Genomic DNA, 25,794 nt, shown 5'->3' with positions numbered 1-25,794 from the left:
TTCGTGCCATAAACAAAAACGTCGAATTTCTTTAGTGTGAAGATGATGGTCAGCGCTTCTATTTCTATTTGGGAGTACCTGAGTTGCGTGTCAGTCAATGTTTTCGATGCATAGGCTACAGAGCGCTCAGAGCCATCCCCCTCTCTGTGTTCCAGGACCACTCCAACGCCCATATCAGATGCGTCCGGTGTAGTAACTATCTGCTTTATTGGATCAAAAGGTGTGAGGCATGGGGCTATCAACAACTTGGATTTCAAAGTTTGAAAGGCGCGTTCGCAATCTGGGGTCTACTGGAAATGCACCCCTTTTGCATTGCTGGGACAAGTAGATGGTTTCTGTATCTGCTGCGCGTCAGCTGCAGAAATGAACGAATTTACTTAAGTGTCGTTGGCCTGGGAAGTATGATTATGGCTTTGACATGTTTATTGAGTGGACGAATGACTTAGCTGGAAATGATGTGACCGAGGTATTCAATTCCTGGCTGGAAAAAACAACATTTTTCTTTTGTGCATTTTAGGCCAAGACACTGAATAAATTCAGATTGCGAAGGTGTCCCTCCGTAGTTCTCCCTGTTACAATGATGTCGTCTAAATAGTTAATGCTCCCATCCTAAAGCCTTTGCGGAGTTTTAAGTATAAGAAACTGTTGGGATCTGCATCAAGGGGAAGTTGGAGGTATGCATCCGTTAGGTCTATTCTAGAGGAGAAGAGTCCACCTTTTAATTTTGATGACAGTAATTTTTCCGGCTTAGGAATAGGCTGTGTCTCAATTTCTGACAGAGCATTGACAGTTGCTTTAAAATCACCTCACAGACGGATCTCCTCCAATGGCTTTCGCACTATGATTAATAGGTTAGCCTATTGATTAGAATAAAAAGGTTCCAGAACTCCAATTGCAGTTATCCAATTCTTGTTTTACGTGTACTCTGAGAGCTAACGGAATGGTGCGGGCTCATAAGTACCGAGGCCGTGCATTATGTTTCAGTGTGATGTGTGCCTCAAAATCCTCTGCGGTGCCGAGTTCGGGGGAACATGTCCTCGTAATCCTCGCAAAGTCCTCTAGGTCAGAGTACGGAACATCTTCGGATATCAAATTCACAGAATCGTCTATGGAAAATCCAAATTTCTGAAAAGAATCCAGTCCAAACAAGTTCTCAGCGGAATCACTGCTAATGACTAAGAAGGTAATGTGGCGGGTAACATTATGATATGTCATTGGCAGTTCGACTTGACTGCATACTGGGATGGTACGTTTATTATATGCCATTAGATGTCTCTTTGCTTCTTGCAAGGGAGGAGCTCCAAGTTTCAAATAGGTACTGTAATTCGGAATGCTCACGGTTGCGCCGGTGACTACTTGTAACTGAACTGGTTTCTCTGCAATCTGCACTCCAACGAAAATGTTATTGGAAGTCTCTTTATGGCCGATAGTGGCTACCAGATTAACGTCCGTCTGTTGAGCAGGAGCCTGTCTTGCCTGACGAGACTTACGACGGACAGAAGCTACATGGCTGTTGGAAGAACAGTGTTGGGACAGGTCTATCTTTGAGGACAGTCTTCACGTCGATGTTTTTTAAAACAATCCGGACAAGACAGCAATCGTTTCGGTACCCAAGACCGGATCGATCGGCTTGAGCGGGGTAGAGGACGCTGTTGGCTAAAGCTACGGCGTCCCGCCTGCACTGTTGCTACGTCCAAATCGCCACTATTGTGGTCACTGGCTGCTGGCTCGGATATGTTTACGTTAACGACTGATATGTCAATCCATGACTCTAATTTATTGCCTGCTGCTCGGGTGACTTCGAAGCTTTGTGCTAAGTCCAAAACTTTGTCTGATGACGGGTCTTCGAGTTGGAGCGCCTCATGCTGGAAATCCTTGTTGAGAGTACTTGTAAATCGTTGCTGGCCCGTCGCCATTTTTATCGTGTTATGACCAGGAATAACACAATAAATATATCATCGTTCTATTGTTTATTGACACAAAATTGATACAAAATAATTCTGTTACCAAGCGCCAAGCTGTAGACGAACACTTTATGGAAATAATATAAATTGATGGTAGTTATACCACTCTCCAAGGAGTGCAAGTGAAATGCAGAATTCCGGCGGAAATAAAAAAAAAAACGGTTCAGATGGCTCTGAGCACTATGTGACTTAACTTCTGAGGTCATCAGTCCCCTAGAGCTTAGAACTACTTAAACCTAACTAACCTAAGGACATCACACACACATCCATGCCCGAGGCAGGATTCGAATCTGCGACCGTAGCAGTCGCGCGGTTCAGACTGTAGCGCCTAGAACCGCTCAGCCACCCCGGCCGGCGGAAATCAAAAGTCCGTTGACGTACTAAGCCTAGTGAACGTTGAAGCCCAAGTTCCAGTATAGCAATCGGATTGTAAGTCCAGAAAGCAGCCAGATCGAAATCGAACAGCAGGTCCACCGTAGCGTGGCCGTTCCTAATTGTGGAGTAAAACATAGCACGATGAGAATTGGCTTGTAGACGTCAGTAGCGGCTTTAACTAAGGTTCCATAATTAATGTAGCCGGCAGCAGGGACGCTGTATATTGTGGGCGGCCAGTCGCTGAGTGTGGGTGGCCAGTCGCTGTAGTTTGAAGAGAGCACTCGCAAAGGCGGCCTGCGGTGTTAGCAGCGGGCCGCGAACGGAGAATGCGCCCAACGATGCGTTTCTCGCCCGCGCCCAATGGAGGGCGCCGCTGCTCGGTGCGGAGCTTCAATAGTAGCGGATACCCCAATACCAGGAGATCATCTGTGAATTAAGCGAGGGACAGGGACCGTGGAAATACTTCTGCTTCCGAAATATTACTCTCTTAGGAGTACTGTTTCACATTGCTGTACAAAAAGGACACACAAACGTATGAGCTGCGGGCATCGAATGGCAGAGGAATGAACACTCTCAGGGCAGCATTTAGCTACAAGCGCTTTCTGTTCTCGCTCTGGTTACTGAGGTTTGAAGATACTTCAACGGGAAAAGAGCGACTTGTAATCGAGGCCTTTTGTGTGTGCTACTTTTAAACAGTTTTTTATCTCCATTTTACAGTCACCCCGTTTTTTGTATATTGCCTTCCATGATGTTCTCCCTTTTTTACATCTATGTTCGCCTTCTTCTCTCCTTTGCTGTTTTTAAATGTCTTCTATTGTTTTGTTCTATGTCGTTCGGCTGAAGAGCAGCGCATATGCTGCTGCCAGCCCGCCCCGATGGGGAATTGAAATACAATACAGAAAAAAAAAAGACTTGTAATCGACAAACTTGCTGTTATCCGTGATCTCCACTCCGCAGTTTGTAACAACTGCAGAAATAACTACAACCCAGGGGAGTTCACAACCACAGACTAAATGCTTGTTCGTTTTCATGGATGTTGCGGTTTTGTGCAGTACGTCCCCAATAAACCTGCGAAGTATGGTTTGAAGTTGTACGCATTGTCCGATAGCAAGACATTGTGCACATGTAACTTTGTACTATACTGCGGCAGAGAGAATCTTGGACCATATCTTGTATCGAACCAGCCTATGGATATTGTGAAGAGATTAGTTGAGCCAATCAATGGTACTCACAGCAATGTAACTATGCATAACTATTATAGTAGTTATCCTTTAGCACAGTATCTTTCAGAAGACTGGGTAACCTTTATAGGGACACTGAAAAAGGACAAGAAGGGAATTCCTCCGGGATTTTTTGCCAAACAGGTCGCGAGAAACTCGAAACTGTTTTTTCGGATTTCAAGATGACTTCTGTCTTGTTTCGTGCCAAACGAAAAGAATGAGCTTTTTCTTTCGCCAATGCATGAATCTGATGAAATAGGCACATCTACAGGGAAGTCTGTTGTAAATCTGGACTACAATGCAACCAAAGATGACGTAGGTACTGCTGGTTACATGTGTACATCCTACTCCAGTTAGAGGACATCAAGAAGATGGCCCTTGGCCTTGTTTTTCCTGTACCTGGATATTGTAGGAATTAACTCCCAAATTCTGTTCTTCGCAAATAATCCAGACAAAAGTTTCAGAAGAAGAACGCACCTCACAAACCTGACCTTGGATCTAATGGAGAGGCAGGACTCAATTCTTTACTTTACCAAGGGTCATCTAAGGATTCCTGTCATCTATCGATCTATCCCCGCAAGTAACGAAGAAGTTGTTAGAATGTATGGGAGGAGCTATCTTTGTGGTGGTAAAAAAAAATTACAAACGTACTGTGACTTGCAACAGTTGCAAAGATTTGTTTGCAAGGAACAAAAAATGTGTGTGAATTTCTAAGGGTCCAAACTGCTGAGGTCATCGATCCCTAGGCTTACACACTACTTAAACTAACTTACACTAACTTATGCTATAGCAACACACACATCCATGCCCGAGGGAGGACTCGAACTTCCGGCGGGAGGGGCCGCGCAATCCGTGACATGGCGCCTCAAACCGCGCGGCAGCTCGCGCGGCTTCGCAAGGAACACAGCCACATTATTATGATTTGTAATGACTGTAAAACTTCTCCAGAGGAACAAAGTGTGTGATTCTTGATAAGTGTTCACGACATTTTTTTTTCTTAATTGGACGAATTGTTCTTTGTTATGAGTTTATGACTATACACTATTTCCGTTTTTCCTCACTACACATTTTTGTTAACACTGGCTGTAATAAAGGCCTATAATAGCACTGAAATCTGTGGCTATAACTATCTTATTTGTATCTCAAAACCACTTTTATAAATTCTACCAGGAAACTAAAAAAATTGTTAGTTAAATGGTATCCGATGTTAGGCGGCACAGCGTGCCGCACGCGCCCGCTGGCCTAATTATCGTCAGCACGCTTGCCGCAAGTCTAACCACGGCATTTACAGAAGAGCGCTCACAATGCTACTGAACGCTCGGTGGCTTTCGTAGAATGCATGACGTCGGTGTGCAGAACGAGCCTAAACTCGACAGCCTTCTTCGTGACTTCGAGTATGATCTCACCGATTAAGAAATAACTGAATCGACAGATACTTCTTACACATGAAGACAGAACCACATAACCTCATTACACAAAGCTTATAGAGAATCTAAACCATAAGCACAGTTAAATAATCAGTGTCCTAAGTAATTACAAATTTAACAAACCACGTTACCTTTAATTGTTACGTTTTCTGATCCAAACAACGTTATAATCATTCAGCTTAATATTTCTCTTTAAAAATCATATTACACAAATTTCTCCAAATATGCTGCCTGCACTCCAGAGCACGCCACCTTCCGTCCATTTCAAACTAAGTCTACTACCACGTAGTTGCTACCAGCACACATTGACTCTATTCCGACAAGGTAAAGCTAACCTCTCTGTCAACATCTCTCGTCTCGAACATAGTTCCAAAACGTATAATCATAGTGGCAATGATAGGGCGATATCACATGGCTTGAGAACATTTATCAGATTTACGAATCAACTAATCTTTATGGCCCATGACATACTAAGAATTATCACAGTACATGGGACATCCACCTTTCACATTCAACAAAAATTGTTCGGCCTGCCGTAATAACGTGTAGCTTTCTGTCTGATGAGCCGTCGTACCTCTACATGTAGAAAGAGTAGCATCCCAGCCCGAGACGTTGGAACTGGCGATCGTGTGCGCATTTCTACATCTACATATACATTTATACTCCGCAAGCCACCCAACGGTGTGTGGCGGAGTTCACTTTACGTGCCACTGTCATTACCTCCCTTTCCTGTTCCAGTCGCGTATGGTTCGCGGCAAGACGACTGCCGGAAAGCCTCCGTGCGCGCTCGAATCTCTCTAATTTTACACTCGTGATCTCCTCGGGAGGTATAAGTAGGGGGAAGCTATATATTCGACACCTCATCCAGAAACGTACCCTCTCGAAACCTGGACAGCAAGCTACACCACGATGCAGAGCGCCTCTCTTGCAGAGTCTGCCACTTGAGTTTGCTAAACATCTCCGTAACGCTATCACGCTTGCCAAATAACCCTGTGACGAAACGCGCCGCTCTTCTTTGGATCTTCTCAATCTCCTCCGTCAACCCGACCTGATACGGATCCCACACTGATGAGCAATACTCAAGTATATGTCGAACGAGTGTTTTGTAAGCCACCTCCTTTGTTGATGGACTACATTTTCTAAGGACTCTGCCAATGAATCTCAACCTGATACCCGCCTTACCAACAATTAATTTTATATGATCATTCCACTTCAAATCGTTCAGAAGCAACTGCTACCAGTTTTTGTTCCGCTATTATATAATCATACAATAAAGGATCCTTCTTTCTATGTATTTGCAATACATTATATTTGTCTATGTTAAGGGTCAGTTGCCACTCCCTGCACCAAGTGCCTATCCGCTGCAGATCTTCCTGCATTTCGCTGCAATTTTCTAATGCTGCAACTTCTCTGTATACTACAGCATCATCCGCGAAAAGCCGCATGGAACTTCGGACACTATCTACTAGGTCATTTATATATAGGGTGTTAACAAAAAGGTACGGCCAAACTTTCAGGAAACATTCCTCACACACAAAGAAAGAAAATATGTTATGTGGACATGTGTCCGGAAACGCTTACTTTCCATGTCAGAGCTCATTTTATTACTTCTCTTTAAATCACATTAATCATGGAATGGAAACACATAGCAGCAGAACGTACCAGCGTGACTTCAAACACTTTGCTGCAGGAAATCTTCAAAATGTCCTCCGTTAGCGAGGATACATGCATCCACCCTCCGTCGCATGGAATCCCTGATGCGCTGATGCAGCCCTGGAGAATGGCGCATTGTATCACAGCCGTCCACAATACGAGCACGAAGAATCTCTACATTTGGTACCGGGGTTGCGTAGACAAGAGCTTTCAAATGCCCCCATAAATGAAAGTCATGAGGGTTGAGGTCAGGAGAGCGTGGAGGCCATGAAATTGGTCCGCCTCTACCAATCCACCGGTCACCGAATCTGTTGTTGAGAAGCGTACGAACACTTCGACTGAAATGTGCAGGAGCTCCATCGTGCATGAACCACATGTGTCATACTTGTAAAGGCACATGTTCTAGCACCACAGGTAGAGTATCACGTATGAAATCATGATAACGTGCTCCATTGAGCTTAGGTGAAAGAACATGGGGCCCAATCAAGACATCACCAACAATGCCTGCCCAAACGTTCACAGAAAATCTGTGTTGATGACGTGATTGTACAATTGCGTGCGGATTCTCGTCAGCCCACACATGTTGATTGTGAAAATTTACAATTTGATCACGTTGGAATGAAGCCTCGTCCGTAAAGAGAACATTTGCACTGAAATGAAGATTGACACATTGTTGGATGAATCATTCGCAGAAGTGTACCCGTGGAGGCCAGTCAGCTGCTGATAGTGCCTGCACACGCTGTACATGGTACGGAAACAACTGGTTCTCCCGTAGCACTCTCCATACAGTGACGTGGTCAACGTTAACTTGTACAACAGCAACTTCTCTGACGCTGACATTAGGGTTATCGTCAACTGCACGAAGAATTTCCTCGTCCATTGCAGGTGTCCTCATCGTTCTAGGTCTTCCCCAGTCGCGAGTCATAGGCTGGAATGTTCCGTGCTCCCTAAGACGCCGATCAATTGTTTCGAACGTCTTCCTGTCGGGACACCTTCGTTCTGGAAATCTGTCTCGATACAAACGTACCGCGCCACGGCTATTGCCCCGTGCTAATCCATACATCAAATGAGCATCTGCCAACTCCGCATTTGTAAACATTGCACTGACTGCAAAACCACGTTCGTGATGAACACCAACCAGTTGATGCTACGTACTGATGTGCTTGATGCTAGTACTGTAGAGCAATGAGTCGCATGTCAACACAAGCACCGAAGTCAACATTACCTTCCTTCAATTGGGCCAACTGGCGGTGAATCGAAGTACAGTACATACTGACGAAACTAAAATGAGCTCTAACATGGAAATGAAGCGTTTCCGGACACATGTCCGCATAACATCTTTTCTTTATTTGTGTGTGAGGTATGTTTCCTGAAAGTTTGGCCGTACCTTTTTGGAACACCCTGTATATTGTGAAAAGCAATGGTCTCATAACACTCCCCTGTGGCACGCCAGAGGTTATTTTAACGTCTGTAGACGTCTCTCCATTGAGAACAACATGCTGTGTTCTGTTTGCTAAAAACTCTTCAATCCAGCCACACAGCTGGTCTGATATTCCGTAGGCTCTTACTTTGTTTATCAGGCGACAATGCGGAACTGTATCGAACGCCTTCCGGAAGTCAAGGAAAATAGCATCTACCTGGGAGCCTGAATCTAATATTTTCTGGGTCTCATGAACAAATAAAGCGAGTTGGGTCTCACACGATCGCTGTTTCTGGAATCCATGTTGATTCCTACAGAGTAGATTCTGGGTTTCCAAAAACGGCATGATACGCGAGCAAAAAACATGTTCTAAAATTCTACAACAGATCGACGTCAGAGATATAGGTCTATAGTTTTGCTTGTATGCATATGTGAACGGTGTGTGTGTGTGTGTGTGTGTGTGTGTGTGTTTACCTGGCGAAGGCTGTGGCCGAAAGCTATATTTGATTGTCTTTTAATTGTGCCTATCTGAAATTTGACGTGTCTCTCTTATCGTAAGTAGCAATCTGTCTTTTCTTGCATTGTTGATATTCCTACCTGGAGTTTCCATTGTTTAATTGTAGAAAGATATGTACAGGGTGTATGAAAAAGTCATCCGATGTGGCACATCTATATTTCTGAAACTAATAAACATATACAATGAATTTTGTTTTTTTATGAACGGGAGACTCATAGTTTTTTTCATACCTTTTCATAGATGTTTAATATGCCCCCTTTACATGCACGGCAGATGTCAATGCGGTCTTCAGATTGTTCCCACACGGCAGCTAGCATGTCTTGAGTTACAGCTTCCACAGCTGCTGTTATGCGATGACTCAGTTTATTCATTGATGTTAGTAACGGAGGCACATAAACAGAGTCTTTTATAAACCCCCAAAAGAGGTAATCACGTACAGTCAGGTCCGGTGACCACGGAGGCCAGTAATGTAAGGCTTAATCATCTCGTCCAGTGCTACCGATCCATCTTTCGGTAATCCTTTGATTTAATAATTCCCGCGTTTCCAGATGCAGTGTGGCGGTGCCCCATCTTGTTTGTAAACGAAGTCGTTCGATTCTGTCTCCACCAGTGGGGAAAGAAAATTCTGAAGCATATCGAGATATGTGCTTCCTGTAACAGTGTTCTCGGCAAAGAAAAATGGACCATACACCTTTTCCCGTGAAACTGCACTAAACACATTACATTTTGGACAGTCCCTCTCATGTTGTACAACCTCATGTAGTTGTTCCGTACCCCATATTCTCACGTTATGACGGTTAACCTTTCCTTTTAAATGGAATGTTGCATCCTCACCAAACACTATGCGTGGAAGAAAACTGTCATCCTCAATCTTGCTAAGAACGAAATTAGAGAACACACGTTATTCTTTGTCACCTTCACGAAGAGCTTGCAGCAGCTGAATTTTATACGGTTTCGAGTGTAAACGTCGACGCATCACACGCCAGACTGACATCGGCGGCACGTTGGGCCGTCGAGCTGCACAGCGAACGGATTTCTGCGGACTCCTTCTGAAACTATGGCGGATGCGTCCACCGTCTGTGCCAGACACTCGTGGACGGGCAGGCGATTTGGCTTTATGCAAACAATCTGTTCCCCGGAATTGTTCATGCCATCGTCTAATGCTCTGTGCTGTAGGAGGATCCACGCCGTACCTAGTACGAAAGTCACGCTGAACAGTTATTACTGACCCGCACTGCGCAAAACGTAGGACACAAAACACTTTCGTTATCCCGACACCATTTTTAAAAGAACTGAACCGGGCCTATACTGATGCTACCTAGCGGGAACCAAGAAAAACTCGAGAGTTTGCTCTTCCCAACAGTGCGTTGTTCACGCACATATTTCAGATAACATAATACACTACTGGCCATTAAAATTGCTACACCACTAAGATTACGTGCTACAGTCGCGAAATTTAACCGACAGGAAGAAGATGCTGTGATATGCAAATGATTAGCTTTTCAGAGCATTCACACAAGGTTGGCGCCGGTGGCGACACCTACAACGTGCTGACATGAGGAAAGTTTCCAACCGATTTCTCATACACAAACATCAGTTGCCTGGTGAAACGTTGTTGTGATGCCTCGTGTAAGGAGGAGAAATGCGTACCATCACGTTTCCAACTTTGATAAAGGTCGGATTGTAGCCTATCGCGATTGCGGTTGATCGTATCGCGACATAGCTGCTCGCGTTGGTCGAGATCAATGACTGTTAGCAGAATATGGAATCGGTGGGTTCAGGAGGGTAATACGGAACGTCGTGCTGGATCCCAACGACCTCGTATCACTAGCAGTCGAGATGACAGGCATCTTATCCGCATGGCTGTAACGGATCGTGCAGCCAGTCTCGATCCCTGAGTCAACAGATGGGGACGTTTGCAAGACAACAACCATCTGCACGAACAGTTCGACGACGTTTGCAGCAACATGGACTATGAGCTCGGAGACCTTGGCTGCAGTTACCCTTGACGCTGCATCACAGACAGGAGCGCCTGCGATGGTGTACTCAACGACGAACCTCGGTGCACGAATGGCAAAACGTCATTTTTTCGGATGAATCCAGGTTCTGTTTACAGCATCCTGATGGTCGCATCCGTGTTTCGTGACATCGCGGTGAACGCACATTGGAAGCGTGTATTCGTCATCGCAACACTGGCGTATCACGCGGCGTGATGGTATGAGGTGCCATTGGTTACACGTCTCGTTCACCTCTTGTTCGCAATGACGGCACTTTGAACAGTGGACGTTACGTTTCGGATGTGTTCTGACCCGTGGCTCTACCCTTCAAAATGGGTATGAGCACTATGCGACTTAACTTCTGAGGTCATCAGTCGCCTAGAACTTAGAACTAATTAAACCTAACTAACCTAAGGACATCACACATATCCATGCCCAAGGCAGGATTCGAACCTGCGACCGTAGTGGTCGCTCGGTTCCAGACTGTAGCGCCTAGAACCGCACGCCCACTCCGGCCTGCGCTCTACCCTTCATTCGATCCCTGCGAAACCCTACATTTCAGCAGGATAATGGACGACCGCATGTTGCAGGTCCTGTACGGGCCTTTCGGGATACAGAAAATGTTCGACTGCTGCCCGGCCAGCACATTCTCCAGATCTACCACGAATTGAAAACGTCTGGTCAATAGCGGCCGTGCAACTGGCTCGTCAAAATACGCCAGTCACTACTCTTGATGAACTGTGGTATCGTGTTAAAGCTGCATGGGCAGCTGTACCTGTACACGCCATCAAAGCTCTGTTTGACTTAATGCCCAGGGGTATCAAGGCCGTTATTAAGGTCAGAGGTGGTTGTTCTGGGTATTGATTTCTCAGGATCTATGCACCCAAATTGCGTGAAAATGTAATCACATGTCCGTTCTAGTATAATATATTTGTCCAATGAATACACGTTTATCATCTGCATTTCTTCTTGGTGTAGCAATTTTAATGACGAGTAGAGTAGTTACGATTTTTTGAAATCGGATGATTCTTTTTGATACACCCGGTATTTTGTCCCAGAGACGTTTTGTGCTTGAAACTACGTGTTACGTAAGTACAAACTCAACTTCAGACGTTTTACCTTCATTAGTCATTCTCAAGCTAGAAACATAGCTCTCTTAGACTAGTGTTTCTGTAACCACTGGAAGGCTGCTAGATCTTCGAGTTGACAAGCTACACAGGCTGTTGCGATGTTAATTCCTTAGAGTTACAAAATGTTTTTTTACGCAGGCCGAGCGGCTGGTCGGCCGCCCCCTGGCCAAGCTGAGCACATCCGCGGCGCCGTCGAGTCGCGCCACCACAGAGGCCGCAGCCTCCGACTTCCCTCCTCCAGCACAGGACACTTCCGCAGCTGAGGTAACGCTTCTCGGTTCCGCCGTGTGTTCATTTTCGCTTCTTGGCAGGCATCGTTTCGTCATTTTCGAAACTAATCTCGTTAAGGATGGGGCCAACGTCATCTCTGATGTTTTGCATTACCGCTTCAAAGTTCTGGTTGTCTTACTTTGCTGTGGTCGGTTTGCTTTCTTCTTCTGAAGCTGATTAAAAATTAAGTATGCATGAGGCATTATCTTATAGAAAAATGACAGCTAGAAAATGAATTCGTTATCTTGCAGTCTTTGTTTGTATGACCCAGCTCTTTCAACTGTAGAAGTTAGTTTTATGTTCTCACTTGTTTCAGTGAATTCCATATCAGTAACAAGATTTTTCCCTGTTTTCAAAAACACCTTTTACTACTAGCGAATGGTAATTCCATCTCGTCACACACACGGGGCAAGCTTTTTTGAATAATGCTATGCAACAATTTTTATCTCAATGGTGACTTATAAAAAGAGGGAAGAATTACCTGAAAGATGTGCAAAAAAGATGTGGGCTTTGCGATTAACAGAGGCTGCCGTAGACATAATGTCGAACTGAAGCGCCTACCAACGGATGTAGTTTGCATTTGGATATTTGTCTTTAATTAATTTCTGAACCCTGTTCGACTTGCCACCATCGTAACTCTGAGCTATTAGTTTTGCTCGATCATTGCCAATTAATGGTTCAATTTCTCTCAGAATACTCTCGGTTATAGTATGAGCATTCTGACTTTTTGGATAAACAAAGTTCCAAAATTTTTCAACACTCTTACTCTCAACAATATAACCAATAGAAATTTGCAAGACGAATCTGTGCTGTCATCCGCAATTATTGCAACATAATCAGTACATTTAATTTTTTTTATGAACTTCATCATGGTACACTTCCAACATGGATTGCAGTAGTTCGTCCTGAACAGTCTTGGAAATGCCTTTGAACACTGATGCTTGAATGAGACGAACTTGAAGATCTTTATCCAGTTCCGCGCTGAACTGAATTAGCTCGCGAAAAACCCTCTTATTTTGAGAGGCATCAGATTCAAAGTGGCCCCGGAGAGCCAGTTCTAAAGCATCACAGAACCGAATGCAGTTTGCAGTTAAATTCCGTACATATCTATTCTTTTCTACACGTTTGTTGTGGCTGTCAATTTTTTGTCTATATTGCGAATCTAATGTCTGCTGAATGTTGGTTTTGCCTAGAAATGAAAGACTAAGCACATTATTCATGTGTCGCTTTTACATGTCATGTACTTTCATTTTAGACCATGTATGTCAAATATCAGTTACTCCGGTCTTAGACCAATGAACATCTCCCCCAAATGAAACAAAAGGAAAACAAAAAACAGCGTTGCTTTCTTCACACCCACAAATCCATTTCATCTTTTGGTAAATTTCTGGACTGAAGTTACGGCATCGATTAAAAGTTTTCTGCTACAGATTCAGATTTGAGAGTGGTCTACCTAGTGTTTTTTATCTGTGACTCCTGTCGCTAAATGGCGTTTTTAATAACTCATTTACCCTGTTCATGTTTGCTATTTCCACAGCCAACTGAATTTTCCCTTGCAGAGAACACTGTGCAGACAGCTATATAGGTCAATTACCTGACCTCGCAATAACTACAATGTTTTTGTACAGAACTGTATTACACGAACATAACGAGTATAAACAGAAATACTACACCTTTGTTTGGAAAACAGATGCTCAGCAGGTGGTGAATACGTTACCATTTTAGTTCTGTTGCAGTAGTCCTCCTGTTGTGAAACATACCAATATTGAAATAATGCCTCTTAGCTACAGAATATAAGGGCATAATTATATTCAAATCACATAAAGCTATTTATAACAATATTTAAGTGTATTATTCCTGTATTTGATTTAAATTAAGCATTAATTAGCGTTTAGGGATTGTAAAACTGGATTGCAGGAAATCTGAGCACCGATGTATTTTAACGTGATCGCTAGATGGCAGATCGAGCTTCAGTAGGTCCTGCACTGTACTGCTCTCTGGCGGCCATAAGAAACGTGTAGAAACCAACGGCCGAGCCTTTCACACAGTGTTTAGAACAGATAGTGCCAATCTGCAGTTGGCTCAAAGCTTCAGAAAACTACCGCGAGAACGAGCGCGACAAAACGCGCCTCTTCAAATCAGAAATACATACTCCGAACAATATCTTAAGCGCAGTTCGCATAGATTTCTCTTCCTTTCTTTTTTATAAAAGTGGTGTCACGGCACAGTGGCACTACCTCAGAAGCCGCCCCTGTTCATATTTCAAAGTTAAGTAGCAAGTTATTACACTTGGGTGTCGGTGTTGGTAGTGAAAAGGCGAAAAAAATGATGTCGTTGGAAAAGACGTCTCGTTAACCATAATAGGCACCATTTCATCTTCTACCTTCCTATAGAGAAGGTACCAGTACACTAATTTTATTTTTGTAGAAATCTGCTTTTACCGCGTAAGACTTTTCTCAGAAACAACCGATACAACAGCGAAATTTTTCCCACAATAATAATCTTGTAAACTACACAATAAAACGTAATGCTGATTGTTGAGAGAAGTTATACGGCGAACCATGAAAAAACAAGTTTCCCGTAGAGCGCCTTGGATTACTTCTAAACTGTTTATATTGTCACAAGGCGCTCTCGATTGCCGACAAATAGTGAAACTGAGTTTATGTTATTAGTAAAGGTCACTTTAGCGTACTTGTTGATGCAATTTATTAAGAATGGTTGATTATTTCTCAAATTCATTGATTTACCTGTTTTAAAGATGAATTGCTGATAGGAAACCAATACAAAATCAATTACCATTTTGTGTCTATAACGAGTAATCTGTTTCGGCACCTAACCACAATGCACACTGGTGTCGTAAACATCTTATTGACAGGTCATTACTTTGTGAAAACATGCGATGGTTTGTTTACGAGTTAACAGAGAAAGAAACACTTCTAAGCAACATAACGCTATAAATATGTTTCCAGAATGAAATTTTCACTCTGCAGGAGAGTGTGCGCCGATATGAAACTTCCTGGCGGATTTAAACTATGTGCTGGACTGAGACTCGAAGTTAGGACCTTTACCTTTTGTAGATAAGTGCTCTATCAACTGAGCTAACCCAGCACGTCTCCTGACGCTGTGGCCGACCTATTCTAGGCGCTTCAGTCCGGAACAGCGCTGCTGCTACGGTCGCAGGTTCGAATCCTGCCTCGGGCATGGATGTGTGTGATCATGGATGTGTATGATGTCCTTAGGTTAGTTAGGTTTCAGTAGTTCTAAGTCTAGGGGGCTGATGTAAGTCCCATAGTGCTTAGAGCCATTTGAACCATTTGAGCCTCACAGCTTAACTTCAGTGAGTACCTCACCTCCTACTCTCCAAACTTTACAGATGCCCTCCTGCGAAACTTGCAAGTCTAGCACTACTGGAAGGAAGTATATCTCAGAAACATGGCTTAGCCACGGCCTGGGGGATGTTTCCAGAAAGAATTTTCACTCTACAGCAGGGTGTGCGCTGATATGAAACTTCCTGGCAGATTGAAACTGTGTGCCGGACCGAGACTCGAACTCGGGACACTTTCGCGGGCAACTGATCTACCAAATGAGGTGCTCAAGAAAATAGGACTGAGGTGTTGGTGGAAGTAAATCTGTCAGGATGGATCGTAAGTCATGCTTGAGTAGCTCAGTTATAATATTTGCAAAGACAGATGGTGACTGCCGGCCGTGGTGACCGAGCGGTTGTAGGCGCTTCAGTCTGGAATCGCGCGACTGCTACGGTCGCAGGTTCGAATCCTGCCTCGGGCTTGGATGTCTGTGATGTCCTTAGGTTGGTTAGGTTTAAGTAGTTCTAAGTTCTACGGGACTAATGACCTAAGATGTTAAGTCCCATAGTGCTCAGAGATATTTGAACCATTTTTGAACAGATCGTGACTGCTTAGCACGATCTGGATACTCTTTAGTATAAAACCGCACCGAGCTCTAATAGTTTGGTGATATTCGCCATAAACGATATCCACTTTTTCGGCTACCGTATACATTGTGAATGTCTCAGTATGTTTACGAGGAAGTTGTGTGATTGCTATAACAGCAGAACAGAGACTGATGGGCTTCAAGCGTACAGTTAAACCCAAGAATCATACTTGAGTTACGTATTTCCTTACATTTGGTATAATGGGGCACACGTTTGTCGAACTTCTTCTCCTGACGGTGGGACAGTGGTTTGCGACGCTGTTGTATTGATATTATTTGATAAAGTCTCACACATATTATGTCGTTGAAGTTCTCATAGAAGCTTCGTTCAAATGCCACAGAAAAAATGTTCAGTTAGAAAAAAAAAAAAAACAAAGTCGGTATCGTAATGCGGCGACTACAAACGATAAAAATTACTTGCGAATATTAGACAATTCGCCATGTTCTTCGCTACAACTTTTGGCGAAAACCGCACCTAGATATACTTATTCATTCCAGTTGTATTTCGGGTTGGCCTGTTTTTTCTGCCTCACCCTTTACATACAGGATGGTGGAAACGACCTGATAAAAAGGTCAGAGCAGAGTGATGACCTTGAATTGTGCACAATTTTCCAAATAACCATCGACCGGAATCTCACCCCCGTAACACGACAGCCAATCAGCTGACAGCGGGCGCACTTTGAGGCTGTGACAGTCTTCCGCAACAGCCCAATACTTTTTGCGGCGATGTTGGAGGCAAGAATTTCAACCATATGCTTTAAAAACGTGATTTGAAAAAAGTGTTTAACATCTATTTTTTTCCACCACTGTGTTGCTTCACTTATTGGTCTACTGTACTTCTTACAATAAAAGTCATTTCATGCTCTCCGTACATTAGCAAAATTTAGAATCTGTGGCCTTAATATTTCATTATTAATACCATTGCGCCTTATAGTACGACATTTCGACTATCTTGCTGCACAGCTATTTTTGACGCACAGCTTGTTATCTCAGCAAATTAAAGGCATTACGGATCTTTTAGCGTAGTAAGCGCTACAGAAAATTCGCGTCTAACGCAGCCAGCCATGGATAGTAATTTAAAGTTTACATAGCTCTGACTGTTCAGTTAATTCAATTAATAAGTGTGCTCTATAGCGTAAGAAATTTTAGCTGGGTAAATTAGTTTCAATGCACGCACTTCTGCGCGTTTGTCGCTAATTGGCTATCGTTTTATGGGCGTATCTCCTCAAGAGTGCTTTTACGACGTAAGATTATTTGGTAAATTTCGCTCGATTTGATGTACTGTAGAACTGACTGGCCTGAAACTATGGAGTCATTTTTCTCCATCATCTATTCCAATACGAGGTTTGTCCGGAAAATACGTATAAAAGTTGAATAACAACTTTATCTTACAATTATTCAGGTATTACAATATGGTCTCCTTCAAAGTACTCGCCCTGAGACGCGATACACTTCTGCCAACGCCGTTGCCACTGTTAATAACAATGCTGAAAGTCTTCAGTTGTGATGTTGCTCAGTTGCCGTGTCGTTTCCACCTTGATGGCTTCCACATCTCCCAAGTGCCGCCCCCGAAGCACCATTTTGCATTTCGGAGACATGAAGAAGTCACACGGGGCTAAATCGGGTAAATAAGGCGGGTGGTCTGTCACGCTGATTGAGCTTCGGGCAAAAACTCGCGCACAACGAGCGACGTGTGAGCGGACGCATTGTCGTGATGAAGGATCCACCTGCCCCCTTTTGCCAACTCCGGTCGAACTCGGGCCACACGAGCTCTGAGACGTGTCAGAACTTCAACGTAAAAATTTCCGTTCACACTTTGGCCGGGAGGGAAAAATTTCTTGTGAACAATGCCCCTAGAATCAAAGAAAACAATCAACATTGTCTTCACATTGGACCTTGATTTTAGCGACTTTTTTGTTCTCGGTTCTCCTGCTAGTTTCCATTCCTTGCTTTGAGATTTGAGCTCCACATCGAATTATTAAAACTAGGACTCGTCTCCAGTGATGACTCGGTTGAGAAAGCCCCTCGTTCCTCTGCTTCCAACCAATCATCACAGCACTCAACCCTCTTTGCTTTCTGTTCTGGCGTCAAGAGCTTCGGTACGATTTTCGCACACAATTTCTTCATTTCAAGTTTTTGTGTCAGGATTTCGTGAACGATTGTTTTGGGGATTGAGAGCTCGTCAGCAATCATTGTGACTGTCAATTTACGGTCTTTAAGAACACAAGCCCGAATTCATTCAACATTTGCATCGGAACTCGATGTCGACGGGCGTCCTGGGCGAGGGTCATCGTTCACTTCTTCTCGACCATCCCGGAACCTTTTTAACCACTTGTTCACGGTTGGTTCCTTCAAAGAATTGTCTCCAGAAAACCTGTTTCAAACACTCAAAAAATCTCACGGCCATTCTTTCCTAGCTTTGCAAGAAACTTGATGTTGACGCATTGTTCCTCAATCACAGAGTTCCATGCCGACGGCAGGTGAAAAAGGGTAACTGTGAACAAGCTGCCACATACTCCCACCTTCACGCAGAGTGCTCTGACTCGAACTGAGCGTTGCTGGGATTGATTACAGCAGTAGTCCCACCTGCCGGTGACTGCAACTTGTAACATAAAGACATTATTCAACTTTTATACGTATTTTCCGGACAAACCTCGTATACAAACTTATTTCTAAAAGTTCATCCCCCTGCATAAGCCGTCAGAGTGAATAAAATTCTTAATTTAATACAGTGTTTGTTATATCGTCTGATCACTATTTCGACAGTTGTAACGGTTTTCGATTTCTTGTATATACTTTTGTTGAAGCAGATCTTCGTTTCAGTGGTGCAGTGACCGATGTTGATTGGTATTGTTTGCGTAAGAAAAAACTTTCTTTGCCGCAGGACAAAGAAGGAAGTCTGGCGCTGTCGACGGGTCTGGAGCCGCCGCTGGAAAGTGACCCGAGCCTCCAGAAGCTGGATGCGCCGCCTCCGGCGATCAAGTTGAAGGCCTTCTCCAGTAGCTTCAGCCACGCTGACGGATATTTGCCTCCAGGTAATCTGCCTTACCACGTACACTGCTGCCAACACCATGAAGACGGCATTCAGCTACGTCAATTTGGCACTAGTTTAGAAATGCAGATGATCAGCATTTCAGTGCAACCTTCGAAGTAGGTAACAGTAACGCCATCTACATTATTTATATAATGAAAAATTACGCTGTACGTTAATCATTCTCATATCACATTTGAATGTTGGTTGTTGTTTGCGAAGCACGTGTTATGCTTCGTGTAAGAAGGAGTAAAGTCTACCAGCATGAGTGTGATCACTTAAGTTAATAAATACGTCAAGAAGGCCAGGAGAGTGTTCATGCTAGAAAAAGCAGACAAGTAGTTCTTAGAATCCCACGTAGACAATGAATTGACGTCGCCTAGCTTCTTTATGACGGACGTAGAGAGATTATGGGCGAAGTTTAAACTAAACGTAATTCGCGCTCTGGAGACGTATGTGCCGAATAAGTGGATTAAGGATGGAAAAGACCATCTGTGTTTTAATAATCAGATTCGTAAAATGTTGAGGAAACAGAGACTGTTCATTTTCGGTTCATAAAAGAGCGCGCAAATGTTGCCATACAGAAGTCTGTAAGGAGATCAATGCGCTAAGCTTGCAACAACTCCTACGGTCATGCATTAGCGAAAGATCTTGCCGAGAACGCGAGAAAATTCTTGTCATACGTAAAATCACTAAGCGGGTAGAAAGGCTTCTACCCAGTCACTCGTCGACCAGTCTGGGGTGGCAAAAGGAAAGCTGAAGTTTCAAATTTCACGTTTAAGAAATCATTCACGCAGGAGGATCGTACAAACATACTGTCGTTTGCCTATCGTAGAGACTACCGCAAGGATGACATGAAAATCGGCATATGTGGCGTACAGAAGCAACTGAAAGAGTCAGAAACAAGGAAGTCGCCAGGTCCGGCTGCAATCCCGTTTCTGCTTTACTGAAAACTGTGTAGCTCTGGCCCCTTACTTAGTTTGCATTTATCGCGAATTTCTTGCCCAGTGGAAAGTCCCAAGCGACTGGAAAAAAGTGCAGTTCACTTCTGCATTTAAGAACGGTAAAAGAACTGACCCGCATAATTACTGAGAAATATCCTTAACATCGACATCGTGCAGAATTCTTGAACACATTCTGAGTTCGAATATAATAAATTTCCTTGAGACAGAAAAGTTTCTGACAACAAATCAGCACGGAATTAGGAAACATCACTCGTGCGAAACTCAGCTTGCCCTTTTCTCACACGATGGAAAGCAATTGGCAGAGTCCATATTCATCGATTTCCAGAAATCATTTTACATGGTACCCCACTGCAGACTGTTGACGAATGTCCGAGCATACGGTTTAGGTTCCCAAATGAGTGAGTGGCTCGAAGACTTAGTAACAGAACCCACTACGTGGTCCTCGACGGCGAGTGTCCATCAAAGACAAGGACTTCGTGAGAAATCATGGAGGTGGGTTTCACTCTAAATAAAATCGTTTTTTGAGAAATCAGTCATTGATTATTGACAAAAAGACTGCACAACACAGGAAGACTCTAACAATTACAAAATTCTTTCATTACAAAGAATCTACAAACATAACTGTAAAATTCCTCCAAAATCTTGTCCAGGAATAAAAAGAACAAACAAGTATTACTGGACTCGCATTCGGGAGGACGACGGTTCAATCCCGCGTCCGGCCATCCTGATTTAGGTTTTCCGTGATTTCCCTAAATCACTCCAGGCAAATGCCGGGATGGTTCCTCTGAAAGGGCACGGCCGACTTCCTTCCCCATCCTTCCCTAATCCGATGAGACCGATGACCACACTGTCTGGTCTCCTTCCCCAAAAACCAACCAACCAAACAAGTATTATAAATGAGTTTTCATCTCTACAATAAAGTATTCCAAATAGCTTCTCCCAGATTCACAGAAAACGCATCTCATTCTCTGAAGAACGCCACTGCTCGCTACTATGTCTCAAATTGGAATTCGCCAACGCTGCACAACTGACTGACTAGCAAGTCAGCCACAGAGTCAAGAATTTTATTCACAACTCATGCAGTACGCTCATTCATCTTTGTCCCAGTACAGTAAACGTGAATTATTTACAGTAGCAGAAAATATATGAGAACCTTAAAAGTGGGGCGAAGAGGAGATAGAGAGGGTAGGAAGGAGGAGGTGCCCAGAGGCAGGAGGGATGGATAGGGAGAGGGGGAGGAGGAGAGAGGTAGAAAGAGGAGGAGGAGAGATGGACAGAGATAGAGGGAGGAGGAAAAGGACTAATAGAATGTTGGAACGAAGAAATACCCGAGCAATACATGAATAAATTATTCCTTCCTCGCCGAAATGAGGCGTTTAAAAAGACCAGGGGCAGTGTTACACGTCATTAGCGAGCTGTGTCCTGGGGTTGGCAACATCTTTACGAACCGCTTTTGTTTCCAGGTGCGGCTCGTGGCGCCGAAGTGATCATCCCGACACCCGGAAGCAGTGCGGGCAGTACCGTGAGACTGAGCGCAACCGTTCCGCAGAAGGTTGGCGCCCCTGCCCTTTCGTTTGGACCTGTATCGACGTCCACCACGCCGCGCCCTGTGACTCTGACAGAGGGGCCATCACCGCTGTTGGAATCAGGCTCTAGTACCGCCTCTCCACAGCCAGACAACTCCGTCTCTTCGACACCGAGCCCAGTTTCGTCGGAATCACCACGCCCCACGCAGGACTACACTGCTTACCCGCCGTCTACAGCGTTCTCAGTGAGCTCATCTGGGGACGTGGCACTCGTTTCGTCCACACCAAGCCCACTGCCAGTTACGAACGCCATCACTGTGGAAACGTTTGTACCATCATCCACCCCAGCACCGGGCTTCTACACAGCAACGGTTCCTCCTCTGGCGCTGACCACAGTTTCTGGCGGGGCACCAGGATTCACACAGACTGTCGTCTCTTCTACACCATACCCCTTATCTAATGAATCTCCAGAATCCCCACAAGAATTACGCATTTCCTCTCCCGCGCAGAGACTCGGTGATATACTGCTGTCTTCAACTCCAGCTCCCCCTGCAGCAATATACTACACAGAGACTGGAACAGCTGGAGGCGAAACCGTAGACGGTGGACGTGTAGTACTCTCGGCAAAGCCGACGACAGCCAGTGATATTATCTTGGGTGATTTGCAGCTGTCTTCAACTCCGGCTCCACCTTTATCAAAATACTTCTCAAGGGCTGGTACAACTGGGACTGGAATCGTAGACAGCACTCCTACAGTTGGCGATGCAGCATTCAATGTGGCGCCTATCACACACGGGGAGCCATCCACTGTTCTGACTGATTTACTAGCGATCAACGGCGCGACACAATCGACGGCAGCTCCGAAACAGTACTCGAGCCCCTTGCCGCCACCACTCGCTATACTAGGCCGTGACAGAGTATCTCCACTAAACCGCTTCGTGTCATTCCGGCCATCGCCATCCGTCAGTGACCTCCTTCTACCTGCTAATTTCGTCTCCTCATCGCCGTCTCCATTTTCGCTAGAAGCGACATCTGCAGCTTTCTCTGGGAGCAACGAGCAGCCCGTGACGACCCCCGCTACGTTGATCTACACCGAACACTCGGTGCCTATATCCTCGCCTAGCTCGTCGCCACAAACGGACCGGCTTCCACCTTTGCCTGTAGCGTCAGAGCTCAAATTCTCACCCTCCCTGCCGGATACATCTGGACCGAATAGTTTACCCTCAGCACTGTCTAGATTCAGGTACGGAGAGAAACTTTCTAGCAAGTACTCATCCTCCATACCAGTACAAAGTCTCTCTCGTAGTCCCTCCGTGGTCTCTATATCTAAACCGCTGACTGATAGCAGCAGTACCACAATTTCTCCATACTCATCCCTTTCTGCTTACAACCAACTCTCCAACCAGCAGGGCGACGCGTTACCGGAGCTGTCACTGTCACCAGTACAATCAACGAGTCTTACAATTCAGGACGGAAGCCGTACCCAGTCGCCTGCTACGTCTGTATATTTTGCCCTCTCAGAGCAGTCGCCGATTTCGAAACAGCAAGGAAAAGTGTCTGTACAAGTACTGTCATCCCCAGTCAGTGCGTCCCAGTCACCTGTCGGCGCCTCTTACGCGCCTACTGAAAGTCTGACAGGCGAATCATTTGCCGGAGGCGTGGTGTCCGGTGGCTCGCAGCCCGGTGCCGCCGTGCAGCAGGGAAGCTACGGCCTGGCAGGTCCCTCGCAACAGCTGGATCTGGCGCAGCGAGCACAGGTGTCGGTGGAGGTGGTGCCGTCGTTGTCCACGGACCTGGGTCGACCCGGGGTGGGAGCGGCCAGCAGCGAGGAACCGCGGCCGTCGACGCCGTCGCCTTTCCGGCAGGCGGGCGGCCTGCGCGTCATCGTGCCGGAGCCGGAAACGCTGTACGGCGAACCCGTGGCCGGCCGTCCGGCCCAGCCGTCGCCCGACGTCGACCAGCCTCCCCTACTGGTGCCGTCCATCTCCTTCAGCTTCGACACTCCCGAAGGACGCCAGGAGTTCGAGGCTGCCGTCGCCGCTGGCCTGCTGGATTCGTCGAGGCGATAACGGCTGCTTCCTTCCGATTCGCTTTTATTCGTGCGCTTTTCTATATTTCTTTCATCCGCTTATTTCCTTCACCTCCAACTCTCACTCGTTTGAGGCACTCTCTGTCTTGTCTTAAAGCGCACCCAGTGACCTTTTCTAGCAAAGTTGCTGTTATCCGCCCAGATAACAGATTCTTGCCGTCGGCAATCTTTTCAGTTTTTATCGTCCTTCCATATGCTTTTTGCCAAGCAAATTTGAAGAAAGATTCCCAAGACTGTCACTATACAATGATAATAGCAATCGGAAATTGGAAATTTGTGGTAAGGTTCTAAGGGACCAAACTGCTGAGGTCATCGGTCTGTAGACTTACACACTACTGAATCTAGCTTAAATTAACTTACGATAAAGACAACACACACCCCCATGCCCGAGGGAGGACTCGAACCACGAACCTGAGGAGCCGCGTGAACAGTGACAAAGCGCCTAGACCGCGCGGCTACAACGCGCGGCTAATAGCAATTACTACGAGGCTCATTCCAAAACTAATGCCTTCCATTTAGTTTCATGGAAACTACGGCAGCTATCCGAAGAACAATAAAACAGTGTAACAGAGAAGGATGTAAGAGATATAAGGTCGTCTTCGGGTTCCGTATATCAATCGTTAAAAACGGAGCCGTTATAAGATCACCTTCTGTCCGTCAGAAACGGGTGGAGGTATCATTTTGAAATGTATGTCAAATGCTAAGGTCTACGATCCCTTGGCGGTGTGAAAAATTTAAGCTACTAAGTCAATGCAGTCATAAGGTACAGCCATTTACGACACATATTTTGACACTTGCAAACTAACTAATCAAGACCTATAGTGTACTTTCATTTGACCTAGAATCACGAAATTTCGTAAGAGGCAAAGTTTCATATTATAAGTTGAAAAAATCCTAACATTGTTAATTCATAATTATAGCATACAAAATTTTTTTTATTTGTTTTCGGTCTTCATCTTGGGTATTAATAAACCGCTTCAGCTGTATTTACTCGTTTATTTTTATATCACTGCCGGTTTCATGGCACTAAAAGCCACATCTTCAGGTGAACATATAACAAAAACTAAAACTATTCACCTGAAGATGTGGCCTTTAGTGCCATGAAACCTCTAGTGATCTAAAAATAAAGGAGTAAATACAACTGAAGCGTTTTATTAATATCCATGATGACTACTGATAGCTGTGGTTGCCTTACTTGCATGGTTGTTGTTGATCTGTCTGTCTGTCTGTTAAGACCCATTTTTCAGAAGAGCCAGTGGAGGTAACAAGTTGAAATTTATGTCAAATACCGAGGTCCATGTTGCCTTCGTGGTGTAAAAGATTTAAGCTTCTGAGTCAATGCAGTCGAAAGATAAGAACATTTCTGTCACGTATTTTAATCATAGCGCAAATCCCACTCGCACTTGTCCCGTTTTCCACATAGTCGCCACTTCTGCTAGCAATTGAGAGAAGCCTCTACCCCGTACTCGTAAAGACCTAAACCATTTGAGTCTTACAGCTTTAACGGCAGTCTCTCAGTCTGGAAAACGTTCTCTCCACTTTCTCACGCTCAAAGAGATGAGAGGTTGAAGGTAATAAATCAGAACCCTAAGGTGGATGTCGTAGGACATTACAGCAAAATTTGGCACTGCGTTCCAGGGTCGCTAAACAGTGTGGTGCCTGACGTCATCGTGTTGTAAGCGGAATTTTTTGTGTTATTCCCAGAGTTCATTCTTGAAATTCGTGCTCTCAGCTAGTCGGTATCGTCTTATGGGGTTCTGAATTGAAATTGGCTTTAAACTTGAAAAGATGAAAAAGAACTGCACTGTGCGTACCCCAGTAGACTGCGAACATCGATTTTCCTGTAGGTGGTTGGAAGAAGAACATGATAAGTGTGGACCGAAAGTAAATTTTGAAACGACTGAATATCTGTGCAGTGGAGAAATTGTAGGCAGCATAATACTAGAAGGCCAGCACATCAACGCAGATTAAAGAAAATAATAAATATCTGGGAAGAACAGGAATCCAGGAGCTAAACCCTCTGTTATGGTCCTCTAAGATAAGATGGAAAGTAAAGAAGATGCTCTATAGAAATACCGTAGAGCTCATAAAAACTTATGGATGTGAGTCCTGAGAGTTCACTGGAAAAAATGAAAACAAATTGAGAGTTCTAGAACTGCGTTATGTTAGAAGATCGTCTAGAATATCTCGGCAAGACCACGTAAGAAACACAACGATTAGGGAAATGACCAAGACTCAAGAAAGCATCAGAGACAGAAT

At 44.6% G+C, this 25,794-nt stretch overlaps 1 protein-coding gene across 1 annotated transcript in view; it reads left to right on the top strand.

Moving 5' to 3' along the window:
* LOC124616386 (mucin-17-like) overlaps positions 1-23,515 on the top strand; it is a 258,939-nt gene extending 235,424 nt beyond the window's left edge. Inside the window, exons 5-7 of the mRNA XM_047144691.1 lie at positions 11,842-11,967; positions 18,809-18,959; positions 21,384-23,515. Coding sequence (XP_047000647.1) covers positions 11,842-11,967; positions 18,809-18,959; positions 21,384-23,515 — 2,409 coding nt within the window. The remainder of the gene's footprint in view (positions 1-11,841; positions 11,968-18,808; positions 18,960-21,383) is intronic.
* The last annotated feature ends 2,279 nt before the right edge of the window (positions 23,516-25,794 follow it).

Source organism: Schistocerca americana, chromosome 5 (assembly GCF_021461395.2).
Source record: "Schistocerca americana isolate TAMUIC-IGC-003095 chromosome 5, iqSchAmer2.1, whole genome shotgun sequence".
In the NCBI taxonomy this organism is placed as follows: domain Eukaryota; kingdom Metazoa; phylum Arthropoda; class Insecta; order Orthoptera; family Acrididae; genus Schistocerca; species Schistocerca americana.
This window is presented reverse-complemented; position numbering and strand designations above follow the sequence as displayed.